This window comes from Pongo pygmaeus, chromosome 6 (assembly GCF_028885625.2).
Source record: "Pongo pygmaeus isolate AG05252 chromosome 6, NHGRI_mPonPyg2-v2.0_pri, whole genome shotgun sequence".
NCBI classification, from domain to species: domain Eukaryota; kingdom Metazoa; phylum Chordata; class Mammalia; order Primates; family Hominidae; genus Pongo; species Pongo pygmaeus.
Window position 1 is genome coordinate 119,681,769 of NC_072379.2, and position 13,403 is coordinate 119,695,171.

At 36.6% G+C, this 13,403-nt stretch overlaps 1 protein-coding gene across 7 annotated transcripts in view; it reads right to left on the reverse strand.

The window, feature by feature from the left end:
* TSPAN12 (tetraspanin 12) overlaps positions 1–13,403 on the reverse strand; it is a 69,481-nt gene that overhangs the window by 21,683 nt on the left and 34,395 nt on the right. For all 7 annotated transcript variants that reach the window (XM_054495642.2, XM_063667795.1, XM_054495641.2 and 4 more), the window contains one exon: positions 5,154–5,228. In XM_054495642.2, the coding sequence (XP_054351617.1) occupies positions 5,154–5,228 (75 nt within the window). The remainder of the gene's footprint in view (positions 1–5,153; positions 5,229–13,403) is intronic.

Sequence of the window (13,403 nt, forward strand, 5' to 3'; positions counted from 1 at the left end):
ATAAAAAGCAAAATATCAACAGCTATAACACACACACAGACATAGATTCACACACACACACACACACACGTACACACACATACTCGGAATGTCTTATAATTGACAAATACTATTTTAAATTTATATTTGCTCATGGCCTAAATTTAGCTCAGAGTATTCAATGTAGTTATTGGACAATCTCAATGTATAGATTTTTGTGATAAATGAAGAGGTATTTTGTACTAAGGAAAAAAATGAGAAATCACTTTAATGCTCAAGGAAATCACAAACAAGTAATTAACTGTACATCCCACAGACATACTGAAGACTTTCACATAACACATAACCTCTGCAGAGAAATGTCCTTAATTTGATTTCAAAATGCTATGAAGTTGTTGCTCTTTGAAGCAACTGCAGATATAGTACTAAAACAGAGAGGAAAAAATTAAGAAGGGAAAGAATTTGGCTCAAGTCAAGCCTCACTCTGGGATAATTTTGTCTATACTTTTTCAAAAGTTGTAATTAAGAGGTATATTAGAATTTTAGAAACAACAGTTCTCCACTTTTACACCGTTGGTGGGAATGTAAACTAGTACAACCACTATGGAAAACAGTGTGGAGATTCCTTAAGGAACTAAAAGTAGATCTACCATTTGATCCAGCAATCCCATTACTAGTTATCTACCCAGAGGAAAAGAAGTCATTATATGAAAAAGATACTTGCACACTCATGTTTATAGCAGCACATTTCACAATTGTAAAAATGTGGAACCAGCCCAAGCCCATCAATCAATGAGTGGATAAAGAAAATATATATACCAGCCGGGCTCGGTGGCTCACACCTGTAATCCCAGCACTTTGGGAGGCCAAGATGGGCAGATCACGAGGTCAGGAGATCGAGACCATCCTGGCTAACACAGTGAAACCCCGTCTCTACTAAAAATACAAAAAAAATTAGCCGGGCGTAGTGGTGAGTGCCTGTAGTCCCAGCTACTTGGGAGGCTGAGGCAGGAGAATGGTGTGAACCCGGAGGGCGAAGGTTGCAGTTAGCCGAGATCGCGCCACTGCACTCCAGCCTGGGTGACAGAGCGAGACTCAGTCTCAAAAAAAAGAAAAGAAAATATATATACCATGGAATACTATTCAGCCATAAAAAGGAAAAAAATAATGGCATTCACAGCAACCTGGATGGAATTAGAGACCAATATTCTAAGTGAAGTAACTCAGGAATGGAAAACTAAGCATCGTATGTTCTCGCTCGTATGTGGGAGCTAAGCTATAAGACACAAAGCCATAAGAATAATACAATGGACTTTGGGGGCTCAGGAGGAAGGATGAGCGGGGTACGAGGGATAAAAGACTACACATTGGGTACAGTGTACACTGCTCAGGTGATGGATGCACGAAAATCTCAGAAATCACCACTAAAGAACTTATTAATGTAACCAAATACCACCTGTTCCTCAAAAACCTATTGAAATAAAAAAATTAAAAATAATTTAAAAAGAAAGAACAGTTCTTAAAGTAAAGCATTTTTGTGCTTCTATTCTCCAATCACCTGGCACCATGTCTATTACAGAGTATTTAATCACGACAGAGATTTAGGTATACAGTACCACAGTGATTGTTGCAATACAATACAATACAATACAACAGTCATTACTGGCCAGAAATCTGGTCAGTATATCAAGCTATGATTTTACTGCAGGGCCATGAGAAATTGAGGTATACAAATGCAAATCTCATTAAACACATAGTATTAAAGCAACTCTGGGAAACTGGATGGACATTCCCATCTGATCTATGAAGTAATATAGACTGGGCTTAGTAAAGCAAGCTTGACATTCAATATATCACACAAAGACTGAGAACCGAAAAGGAAAAAAGGGAGACGTGAGCAAATAAGGCTCCAACAGAACTAGAGATTAGGATTATTATGAAATCTTATTTTTTAAGATAGTCATATCAACAGAAGCAGTTTCAAAATTCCTGACCACAGAAAATCTTCGTTTTTTTCCTTTGTTAACTTTTTTTTTTGATTACTTGGAAATATACAATAAAACATCCAAACACTTGGGCACACATTTTTTCCCCCAAATAATGGGCTAAATGGGTGTACTGTGTGTTCATATGCCTTCAACAAGGTTCAGAGAACTAGTCAAAGTTCAAGCTACTCGCCATAAATTAGTATTATCTCATAACCTTTTGGGCATAAAATAAATGGAAGTGAAATAAATTATCTAGAAATGTACAATCTGAAACTCTATCACTGACAGATTTTATCTAGAGAAGGAATAATGGGTAGAAGATGAGCAGTACAAAAAAAACCAGAAATAATGAGAAAACAGATTATCTGATGTCAAGTTACTTGATTTAGTTAATATATCAATTTTTTTAAACTTTACCTTCTAAAATAAATACAGGTTGTTTCCTTATTGTGACCACGATCAATCTGAGACCAAATGTGGAAGAAAACAGAGGAGACCATTGAGGTTCTGACACAAATACTGAGGTCTGGTCATAAAGTAACACACAGGTTGATTGGTTCCTTGCATGGAACAGCTAAAAGCACAAAGCCCATTCTATGTAAAGGCTGGGTTCTGCAAAATTTGGCAGATAATAAACTTTAATGGTACTTTTCACTCACACTGCTATTAGTGCAAAAGCAATAAAAAACCTGACAAACTTTTTTTAAAGAACTGCTTTTACATTTCACTTTTAAATAGCCCTTGCTCCATCCTGGTGATGTAATGGGAAAGATTTACGAAAGCAAAACAGTGATGTGTGCCCTCAACTGGAATGGTAGTGGGCACCTATTTAGTACTGCAGGACTCAGGAGTTATTTGCAGATGGCCTCTTAACAGAATAGAAGAAAGTGTCTAAACAAGTATACATTCATTTCAATTTCCTCATATTTCTTAGAATTACTTTAAAATCAAAACATTTTGTTTCAAATATCTTAAGTTAATTCATTTTGAACTTGCTGTATCTTAGAAGATTTACCAAATATTAGTATGGCATATACACTCTAATGCCCATGTTTAAAATCCACAAGAAAGTAAACCAATTGCTAAAATCCTTTTAATTACCAAACAGAACACAATAAAAAGTTGAGGTAACAGGATCCAGAACTAATGATAAGATGTACTCTCTATGGCTTAAATGTCAAGGAGACACATTTATCATTTGAAAACAGAAAAAAATAAGAGAGACAATCTCTTGACCAGTAAACCACAGAAACTGATTCCCTGGAGCCAAGTACTTTTTCACTCCCCTAATAAAGTTTCCAGAGACAGGGAGAAAATATGATTTTCAAAGACAGCAAACAAATTCCTATATTAATAGGAGATTTCATATTAATAAAAGCTCTTAACTTTATATTAAACTAGTTAGAATCTGAGCTAACTTTTCACCTTTTCAGGAACTCTCTCTTCTTACTTAGTGTCATTGTACATTGGAAGCATGAGTGTCTTCACAGAGATACATATGTGTGAGTGTGCCAAAGCACCACTGACATGTAAATTGGAGTGTGTAGAGTAGCCACTAGTCTGTGGTTACTACTTAGTATTCAAAACAGTCTCCAAGCACAATAGTAGATTCACCAAAGAATCTTTGAAGACTACATCAGCACCAGAAATGACTTCTATTTTACTGTTCAATTGCCAAATGACTTTCTTCGCTCTGAAACAAATACAATATAATCTTTCTCTCTTCTAGAGAGTTACTAAATTTTAAAATGTTGAAGATGCACCAGGGAACTTGTCACAGATGCAAATGCCCAGTCCTTGCCCTTTCCTCCCTGCCTTCCCCTCCATTCTGATTGAGCACATCTTGGCTGGAGCCCAATAATGCATATTCTTAAGAATCATCCTGGGTGGCTCCTACTGCAGATGGCCCAAGAACTACACATGGAAAATCACCATTTTACTAAAACAGAATTACTCTACAAAGTTTATGGGGAAAAAGTCTGGCCTCCCTCCATGAAAACAACCAGCATTCACAGACATGCAAAAGCGTTCGACATCACATCACTAGCAGTAAATGCACTAATTTCCCTCAATGAAGTAAGCAAATGTTAATAAGTAATAATACCCAGTGAGTGCAAGGGTAAAGTGCGAGTGGTAAGCCAAACATGACTAGTAAAAATCTTAAGACTGAGAAATGTTATGCTCATTTATGCTAGCTATAAAAGTTGTCCCAGCCATTTCAACGGCTGAAATAAAAGATAAAAAATGATGAATAGCTATTTTCAAGTAGCCAAGTGTGGAACTGTGAGAGTGTTTCTAGATTGTGCTAAACACACTTCAAATACATCTCTTACTTAAGGTGGAAAATGGTTCTGCCTGTCGCAAACAGGAGATGTAGGCTTCCTAGTCATCTGTTCACTATTGCAGTCAGCATTTTATAAGGCTTTATGTAGGTGTTCAAGAATTTTCAAACTAATCATCTGCGAATGTGAATCTTTTCTATTATTAACTTCAAAATTGGTAAAATTATTTTAGAACATATACTATATTTAGTCTATGATACCCATGTTTAAGCAGCCTGTGGAATTAAAGACATATACAGAGTATACCAAATAAAATTTTACAAATTATGGTTTGGAAATGTGCTTTAGACACAGAAAAGAAAATGCTAGTTTTCAGAAGTATTGGGATTATTAACTGTTATCATGTAGCATAAACATTCAAATTAATAATCATGTGCCTAAATTACTCTAAAGTACTGATATGGTTAGGCTTTGTGTCCCCACCCAAATCTCATCTTGAGTCGTAATCCCCCTATCCCCACATATCAAGGGACAGACTAGGTGGAGGTAATTGAATCATGGGGCGGTTTCCCTCACGCTGTTCTTTTGATAGTGGGGGAGTTCCCAAGAGATCTGATGGTTTTATAAGGGGCTCTTCCCCCTTCGATCAACAGTTCTCCTTCCTCCCGCCATGTGAAGAAGGTGTCTTGCTTCCTCTTCACCTTCTGCCATGATTCATCTTCCAAGAGGAAGATGTCTTGCTTCCTCTTCACCTCCCCAGCCATGCTGAACTGTGAGTTAATTTACAAATTACCCAGTCTTGGGCAGTTCTTTCATAGTGGTGTGAAAATGAACTAATACAAGTATCTAATTTAAAAGGCTGAACTGTTGTTTTAGATTGTGATTATATCTATTTTGAACTCACCATAAGTTCCTGTTCATATGTCCAAACGCCACAAGCCAGTTCTACACAGAAAATGACAAGCAAACTTCCAAAGTACTGTAGAAAAACAGAAAAGTATGCTGTTATTATAGTATCAAAATAAAATAGGCTCCTCAAAGACAGACTTGGTATTATGTTTACCTAGTGAACAAGAAAACAGAGGCGAGTTTTCATGAAGCCCCTCAGAAGCAGATGGGGAAATTATCAGCAAATTTAGAAATATCTGCAGATAACATTTAATATTCATCTCAGTGAGCCCTAATTTATTAGCCATCTCCTGAGAAAAATCTTTTATAAATGCCACTACTTTCATTAGGATAAATAATAATTTACATGTTCTAGTTTGATAAACTTTAACCAAGTTCTCCAAGAAAGGGGACCTAATTCCTTTCAAAGTGGAGGAGGTGAAGTCAAGAAGTTCAATGCTCTGCCCCATGAGAAGATTTTAACTCATTCTTCTAGGCAATGGGGGTTGGGAGGTTTCCTTTGCATTCTTAGAAAAAGCACAACATAGAACAAAATCTCAACTACTGTTGACACTTTATATAGTAAGTTTCTATTATGGGGAAGGCACTTGGGATGTAGAAAAGAATATCAAAATTCTGATAAGGCATGCATAGGCAAAAAAATAACACGAAGTTGAATACAGTGTCAAAAACAGGAATGGAGATAAAAATTCAAGATTCCTATGAAATAGAGAAATATGCAGTGTTCCAAAAGGTGAAGAGGATTGGAACAAAGAAGAGAAGAGAGAATACCAGGCAAATAAAAGCCATGAACAAGTGTGCAGTCAGCTGCAAAGTCAAGCAAAGAATCGGGGAACAGGAAACAGATCCATCTAGGTGGAGTGGGGTGGTCAGAAAGGGGAATGAGAAGAGATCAAATGTGAAAGATGGACTGAAGCCAGATTATGGTGAGCTTTAAATAATACACTAGTGAATTTTAAATCCAACATGTAGGCATTAAGGTAGCATCTTTCAAAGGTTCTGAATAGGGGAATGACATTATAAACTGATAAAATAAAGGCAAAGTGCTCAATGATTTGGAAAAAGGAAGGCTAAGGGGGACGGTGAAGATCCCTTAGAAGGCAGCACAAGAGGAGGCATGAAGTGAGCAGCTGAACTTAGATGGTAGCCTTGCAAACAGGCAGAAAAGAATCATTTTAAAAGGTATAGGAAAAGAAAATTGACAAGGCATTAGACTCATTGAATTTAGAATGGAGGAGAATGATGTATTTCACCAAAGCAGATAAATTGTCAGGGGTAAATAGCTCTGTGGGAAGATAAAAAATCTAATTTTATTTTTATTAACATAAAAAATCTAATTTTTATTTTATTAAAAAAATTAACATTCTGATATTAAGTATCAGAAATGTAGATTCGGCTGAGTGTGGTGGCTCAGGCCTGTAATCTCAATGTGTGGGTTTTGGGAGGCAGGAGGGTCACTTGAGCCCAGGAATTCAAGACCAGCCTGGAAAATATAAAGAGACCCCATATCTACAAAAAGAAAAAAGAAGAAGAAAAGAAAATTAGCCAGGCATGGTGGTATGCGTTTGTAATCCTAACACTTTGGGAGGCTGAGGTGGGAGGATCACTTGAGCCCAGGAGATTGAGGCTGTAGTGAGCTATGATCATGCCACAGCACTTCAGCCTGGGGGACAGAGGGAGAACCTGTCTCAAAAAAAAAGTGTAGATTTGAAGCCCACATAGCCAAGGGTGGAATTGAAAACCATTATTATGATTAGAAAAAAACAGCAACTTTTGGATAGTGCTGTTTATCAAGTACTTTCACAATTAATTCACTCAAGAATCCTGTGAAAAATAGATAAGGCTACCTCCTTTTACAAACAAGAAAATTAACACAAACAGCAGATAATGTGACTTTCACAAGAATGTGCATAATGAATTTGAGAGGACTGGATCACTGTGGCTGTGTTCCTGTGTCATACCTTGCCCAGTTGTGGTGGTAATTTTACAGAGGCAAGCAGCAAAAATATGAGAAAGAACGAGCTCTGTGAAAATCATCCTACTAATTTCAGCAGGAATAAAACTTCATTGCAATTATGACTATTCCATTCTATTTACAGTGGGAGGTCAGGGAGGGAGTACCAGGTAGTGATGATTTGTGAATAGCCTCCTTCACTGGACTGAAAGCTCCACTAAGGGCAGGTACTTTCTTGCATTCCTCATCACATAATAGGTGTTCAATGAGTATTTGTTAAGTAAAAGAATAAATGCAAACAAAGTAGAAAGGTATGATAGTGAGTAGGACTGGGAGCTACCTTGGCCTGGGTGATTAGGGAAGGTCTTTTTATAAAGGTGATCTTTAAAATGAGTCAGTACAGACAAGAAAGAAGCAATGCTGTTAAGACTTCAGAAAAAAGCAATCCAGGAAGAGGAAATACCAAGTGTCATGTGGCCTTACATGGTGAGCTAGCTAGTTAAAAACGCAATGGTAACTGGCACACAGAAAGAGTGGGATGGGGTACAGGGTATGCAAGTAGACGTTATGACCTGCCAAGAAACAGATCATCCTGAGCCATGGAAAGGATTTGGGATTTTATTCTATGGGTAATTCAAATCCATTAGCAGGTGGTGTGATCTAATGTACATTATAAAAACATAATTCTGGCAATTTTGTGAAAAAATGACCTGTAGAAAAGCAAGGTGTGATGAATCTAATAAAAGATTGCAGAAGTAGATTGAAGGCAAGAAAATGGAAAAAGTGGACTGAATTAGGATTGTGAGCCATCAGGATTCAAACTTAAAGTTTCTTTGTTCATAATATTTGCTAATAAAAGGGGGAGTGGAGTATAAGATATAGAAAATGGGGCTGATTTTCTACTACCATAACATACCTCCTATGATTTAAAAATATAAATCATTGCCATTAGTTTTAATCTGCTTCCTTCATATTTCTTTCATATAAAAAATAAAGAATATATAACTGCATAATCTCTCAGACAATAACACAGTTTCAAAATAAGTGTTGGTTCAAAGGATAAAGTACTATTTTGTTAAGGGGCTCTCATTTTGCAAGCTACTTTTATTTTTGGCATACATAGTACTCATGGTCAGCTTTAATATACTCAGATATCATTTCAAAGTATTGTTATTTCTAGGCCTTACTTTAAAGATTTCAGCCTTGAAAGTATGATTAGAAGAAATTTTGTGAGCATAGTACTTCAAGCCAATTTTTATCCAAACTTTCCTTAATGCTTTACTTAAGAGATTTCTAGACATAAAAAATACTATATTTGCATCTTATGTTACAAAGAGACCAAATGTTCAGTAACTACATACTGGATCACTTTTCTAATCTTTGATACGAAAAGACCCTTAGAGAGAGTGAGATTCCAGAGAAAAATTAAACTATGAGACATTTTTTGTTCTCTCAGATTCTTAACCTAAATTTGTTTCATATTTGATGTCTGGCTACAATGAAAACCAAAGCATCCCTGAAAAGGCAAGATATGTTTATCAATAAAACATGGACATGCATGATGATTATAAAGAAAAGAGGAAATGCCCTGACTTTGCCTTGAGGATAACCATGTAAATTTCTTGACCGGTTATATAACTTTTTAAATCGTACTTGAATAGTCTCTCATTTTCTGCCTCTTGGAGTCATTAATCAGTTTGCAAATGTAGCCTGTGATTGGTATGCAGGGGCTAAGTTTCCTATGAGCTCGACACCCTTAACTCTGGGAAAACTCCAAAGTGACTGTATCTTTCAGATTTCCAATGGTTTCATATGATGCCAGTTCTCCCATACAAAATAATTTTTTTCTTTATTCCACTAACACTCAGGAACACTGATTTGTTTGACTTTGATGTTGAAAAGACAAGTTTCAACAACATTATAACATGTTCTTGGAATAAATTAAGTTTAAAATTTGATTCAAATAAAATATTTTAAAAATGATGTTGCAGCTTCACGGTCAGCTGTCTTTTCTTTGTTGTTACTGCTATAGCCTGAAACATCTAGTCTTCTAATTCCAAGGAAAACATTAAATGTCAAATTCATCCTTGATACAGGATAAAGAGACCATCTGCATCTACCCCTAAATTTTCTTTTGTGGTGAGATCTGAGTCCTTGATAAAGTCATTCTCATACTGATTATTGCACTGAGAATCACTCAGCTGCTATTTAGTTTAAGAGCTAGATTTGAAGCATCTATAAAGCATGATGCTAATCTTAATTTCAATAAAACAAAATTAGCCCAGAATTAAACAATAGTTCCTGCTGAGCTGTGTTGTGGTATGAAGTGTACATCCCTATCAATGTGACTACACAAACACCTGTTGTCTTCAACATTACTGGGAACAGGTATGTATCTCCCGATGGTGGCAGCAAGTGTTCCTCGTGTTTCTTGCTTTCCCAATGCATATGATCTGATGAGATGGTCTGTACCAGTCTAGTTTGCAAAGCAACTCACCCTCTCTTCTCCTAGTGGGTTTTCTTTCTAGAATGATGAAAAGTGCTCTGAATTTGGAGTTAGATTTAAGTTCAAAACAAGCTCTGAAACATATTGTGTGACCTTTAGCAAACCGTTTAACTGTCCTTGTGTCAGTTTGCTTATCTATCTGATAAAGATAAAAAAAGAACCCCCTTTTACAGTTGCCATCAAGGTAGATTTGATATATGGGAAAATGCTTTGGAAAATGGAAAGCATTATAAAAATGCTATTCTGTACTAGTCTGTGAAACACCATCCATAATGACTTGTCCTCTCTTTCCGTATGTAGCCTTCATTCTCTGCAGTGTGCCGCAGTGTCTTCCTCATTATTGTTTTCCAGTATTTTACCTCCTATTCTTTATTTTTTTACTTTTCTCCCTCCCTCTGTGTGTCGGGGTTTCCTTGTCTGCTGTATTTCAGGTCTCAGAGACTTTAGCATATAAACCACTTGGCTGTCCTACTCATAAGTCACAGTGCTCCCTCCACTGCCAGATCATCAGTTCTGGCTGGCAAGGATCCTGTTCTTAAACATTATTTTATCCCCAGTGCCCAAGCAGCACCTGTCACACAGCAGATATTGGGTGGAATGTCAGTGGAAATAATGACCAGTTTACCAACTAAGACCAATTTCAGTATTCCCTTGGGTTCCTCTAATTTGAACCTTGAGTGTCTTATTAACATTTGACTCCCCTTGATTTCTGCCTACACATTTCTATTTTAAATATTGCCTCTCTTTTACCAGTGTCTTTTCTGTAGATTATGCTATAATAATCCAGTATGCCTTTAAACATTTAACACAATTTACAAGTGAAAGAAAGGGAGTAACGTGCAGACTCTCCCCATCTCAAGCTACTACCATCTAAACATTTTAAACGAATGAAGAATGAATAAATGTGTGTCTATAAAGGAAAATAGAATGTCATTATTTCCATTATAAATTATTTTACTTGCTTTGAAAAATTGTTCAATACAGAGTTCCTAAAAATATCTAAGCTCCTCTACTACAGACCAACTAAAACTTGTTTTCCACAAATAAGTTTTATTCCTAAACCTATGTTCACGAAAAAAAAAATTGCATCTAACACAGCATTCTGATAATAGGATACACCCCCTAAATGATGTAATCAATCAGAGATTTTTTCACCAAGTCACTGAAGCTGAGAATAAATAACTTCCAGTTCAAAGATGAGCGCCTTCATGTTTGAGGTAATAGAAGATTAAATAAAACAATGTACGTGAAATTGTCTTGTTGACTTAAAAAAAAAAGCTGTAAAAATGGAAGAACATAGGCTTTGAAATAAAACAGACCTGGCTTCAGATTTTGGCTACTTGACATATCCATTGGCTAGTCTTGGGCAAACCACACCTCAGTTTCCTCATTTGTAAAGTGAGAATGTTAAAATTACCTTGCAATGCTGTGCAAAAGATTCCATAAGGTAAAGTGCTGCTTCCTTGTAAGCACTTCCTAAAAAGTAGCCATTATTAACAATATCATAATTTCTACTAGAGCACAAACTGCACGTGAACAAGAGCTATCATTGTGTTTTAAATACTTACCACACTACCTGGCACATAGCAGACACTCAATATATGTCTCCTGAGTAGAGGTAATTAGGATTAGAAGATGAGAATGATGGTGTATAAAATTGCTCATCCTCCTGAGACTATCAGTGTCACCCCCACAAAAGGTGTCTAATCCCAAAGGCTATTACATGAACTTTTAGTAAAATCCCTGTCCAGTGAGACTGTCTTTGGTATTTTCCAAAACATCTTTATTACAAAACTAAAGCAGGATGGGTGTGGAGGGTGGGGAACACAACTTCTTTTTTAAAAGTAGTGAAATCAATTTGTCTGTTATCTTAAACAAACTGAGGTTGGTCACAGAATGACCAGAATGACATGTTACTAGTCCCTTTGTCCACTGGAAGTATCTGAGGAGGAAAGGAAGGGCATGACACCCACCTTCCTATTTAAGCCCTTGGGGACGTGTGGGTAAATGCATCCCTTCGTAGAAACAAAGAGGATTAATCCCCCCAACTTTTAAAGTTATTCACATCACTATATGTATACAGACAAAATAGTAAAATCTCAAGGAAGGCCCTTTTCTTGAAGAAACATTTATTTATAAAAATGATCTGCTTCCCTGATACCATCACCCCCTAGGATTTCCCCCTAAAGAAAGCAGATTTAACACTTGCCCTTATTCATTCTTCCCTTTGAAACTTCACTAAAACAATAGTAAAGGGATATGTTAAAAGGCATAATCCCAGAGAAAACTGAAAAAAGGAAAAAGAGACAATAGCGAGTATATTTTGGAAAAGTGCAAAGCAGAGAGCAGAGTGGCAAATTTCTCATCAGTCCCCCAAAAGCTGAATGCTAAAGCAATAGTGGGAAGACCTGATTCACATCACAGAGTCCCCAAAATACTCAGGTATTGGCAGCCCTGAGGTGGGGATAAAGAGAGTAGAACTTGTTGAAAACACCATTTAGGAAGAAGTTAGACCTCCTTCAAACACAGGCCCCTCTCCCATCCTATGCAGCAGGGTGACTACCCTACCTTCACCAATAGAGATGCTCGAGGAAGTGGAGACACTAAAATAGAGTCAGGATTGGGGACAGCAAGTATAGTAGATGACAAAGTACAGTACTAGAAACACAGAATTGAAGGTCAAATTTACATACCTTTCCTACAAAGGTTCAAGACACAAATCAAACCAAAATAGCAGTGGACTTCTAAAGGACAGCAAACGAGTGTCTTCAAAATTCTGAGGAAAAAGTTATTTGCAATCTGGAATCGTATAGCCATCAGAATTAATGCATGAGGGTTTATAAAGCCATTTTCAGGCATATATCCTTTAAAAAATTTCCTATGAATGCTTTTTCCGGAAATTACTGGAAGACATGCTTCCTAAAATGAGAGACTAAACAGAGAAGGACAATGACTTGGAATCCAGGAAACAGAGGGTCTAAAATAAAAGGGAGGCAAAGGAAATTCCAGAATGGTAGTAAAAGGATATCCTATGATATCCTTTTACTACCTGAAGCAATAGCTTCAGGAGGCCTAGGCTGGAGCAGGTCTAGAATGCTCTGAGATATAGATATATATATATATCTATATCTCCGATGAAATGCCCAATATATTTGACTATATAAAGAAAAAACTTACACCAGAAGGAAGTAATTCACAGTTGAATTAAACATAAATACGTAAAGCAACAAAACAAAGAAATTGATGAATTTCAAGAAAAACAACAGATCGTTCCAGAAAGAAAATGTAAACCCAGTACTTTATCAGACCCAGCTGTAAACAGCATTTACATGGTCATAATCATGTAAACACCAATCTAACCAAAATTATGAAATGTCTGGGTTGAGGTGAGATAGGAAGTATGGTGGGTGAGGCACAGCAGGAAAGGGTGCCAGTTCTTTATCTTCCATAAGGGGAAGCCAATGGATAGTGCCCAAAACTAAAAACTAAAAGAAGAGTTACATAAATATATGATTTAGAGATATGGAAGTAAATTCCAAAGGAATCTGCTCAAACAAAATTGAAAGCAATTGCCTCTTGGGTGTGGAAAATGCCAGGATGAATGACTGCAATGTTTCATCATAAGCTTTTTGGAACTAAATTAGCTCTCTCAATTACGTGCTTGGAGCACACTGATAAAAGTAAAAACAAAATTAAAACAAACAATAGACCTCTGGAGGCCTTGACACCAAAGAGAAAAGACTTGGTAGCTGAAGGACTTTAAATATGTTTTACACAGAAAATCA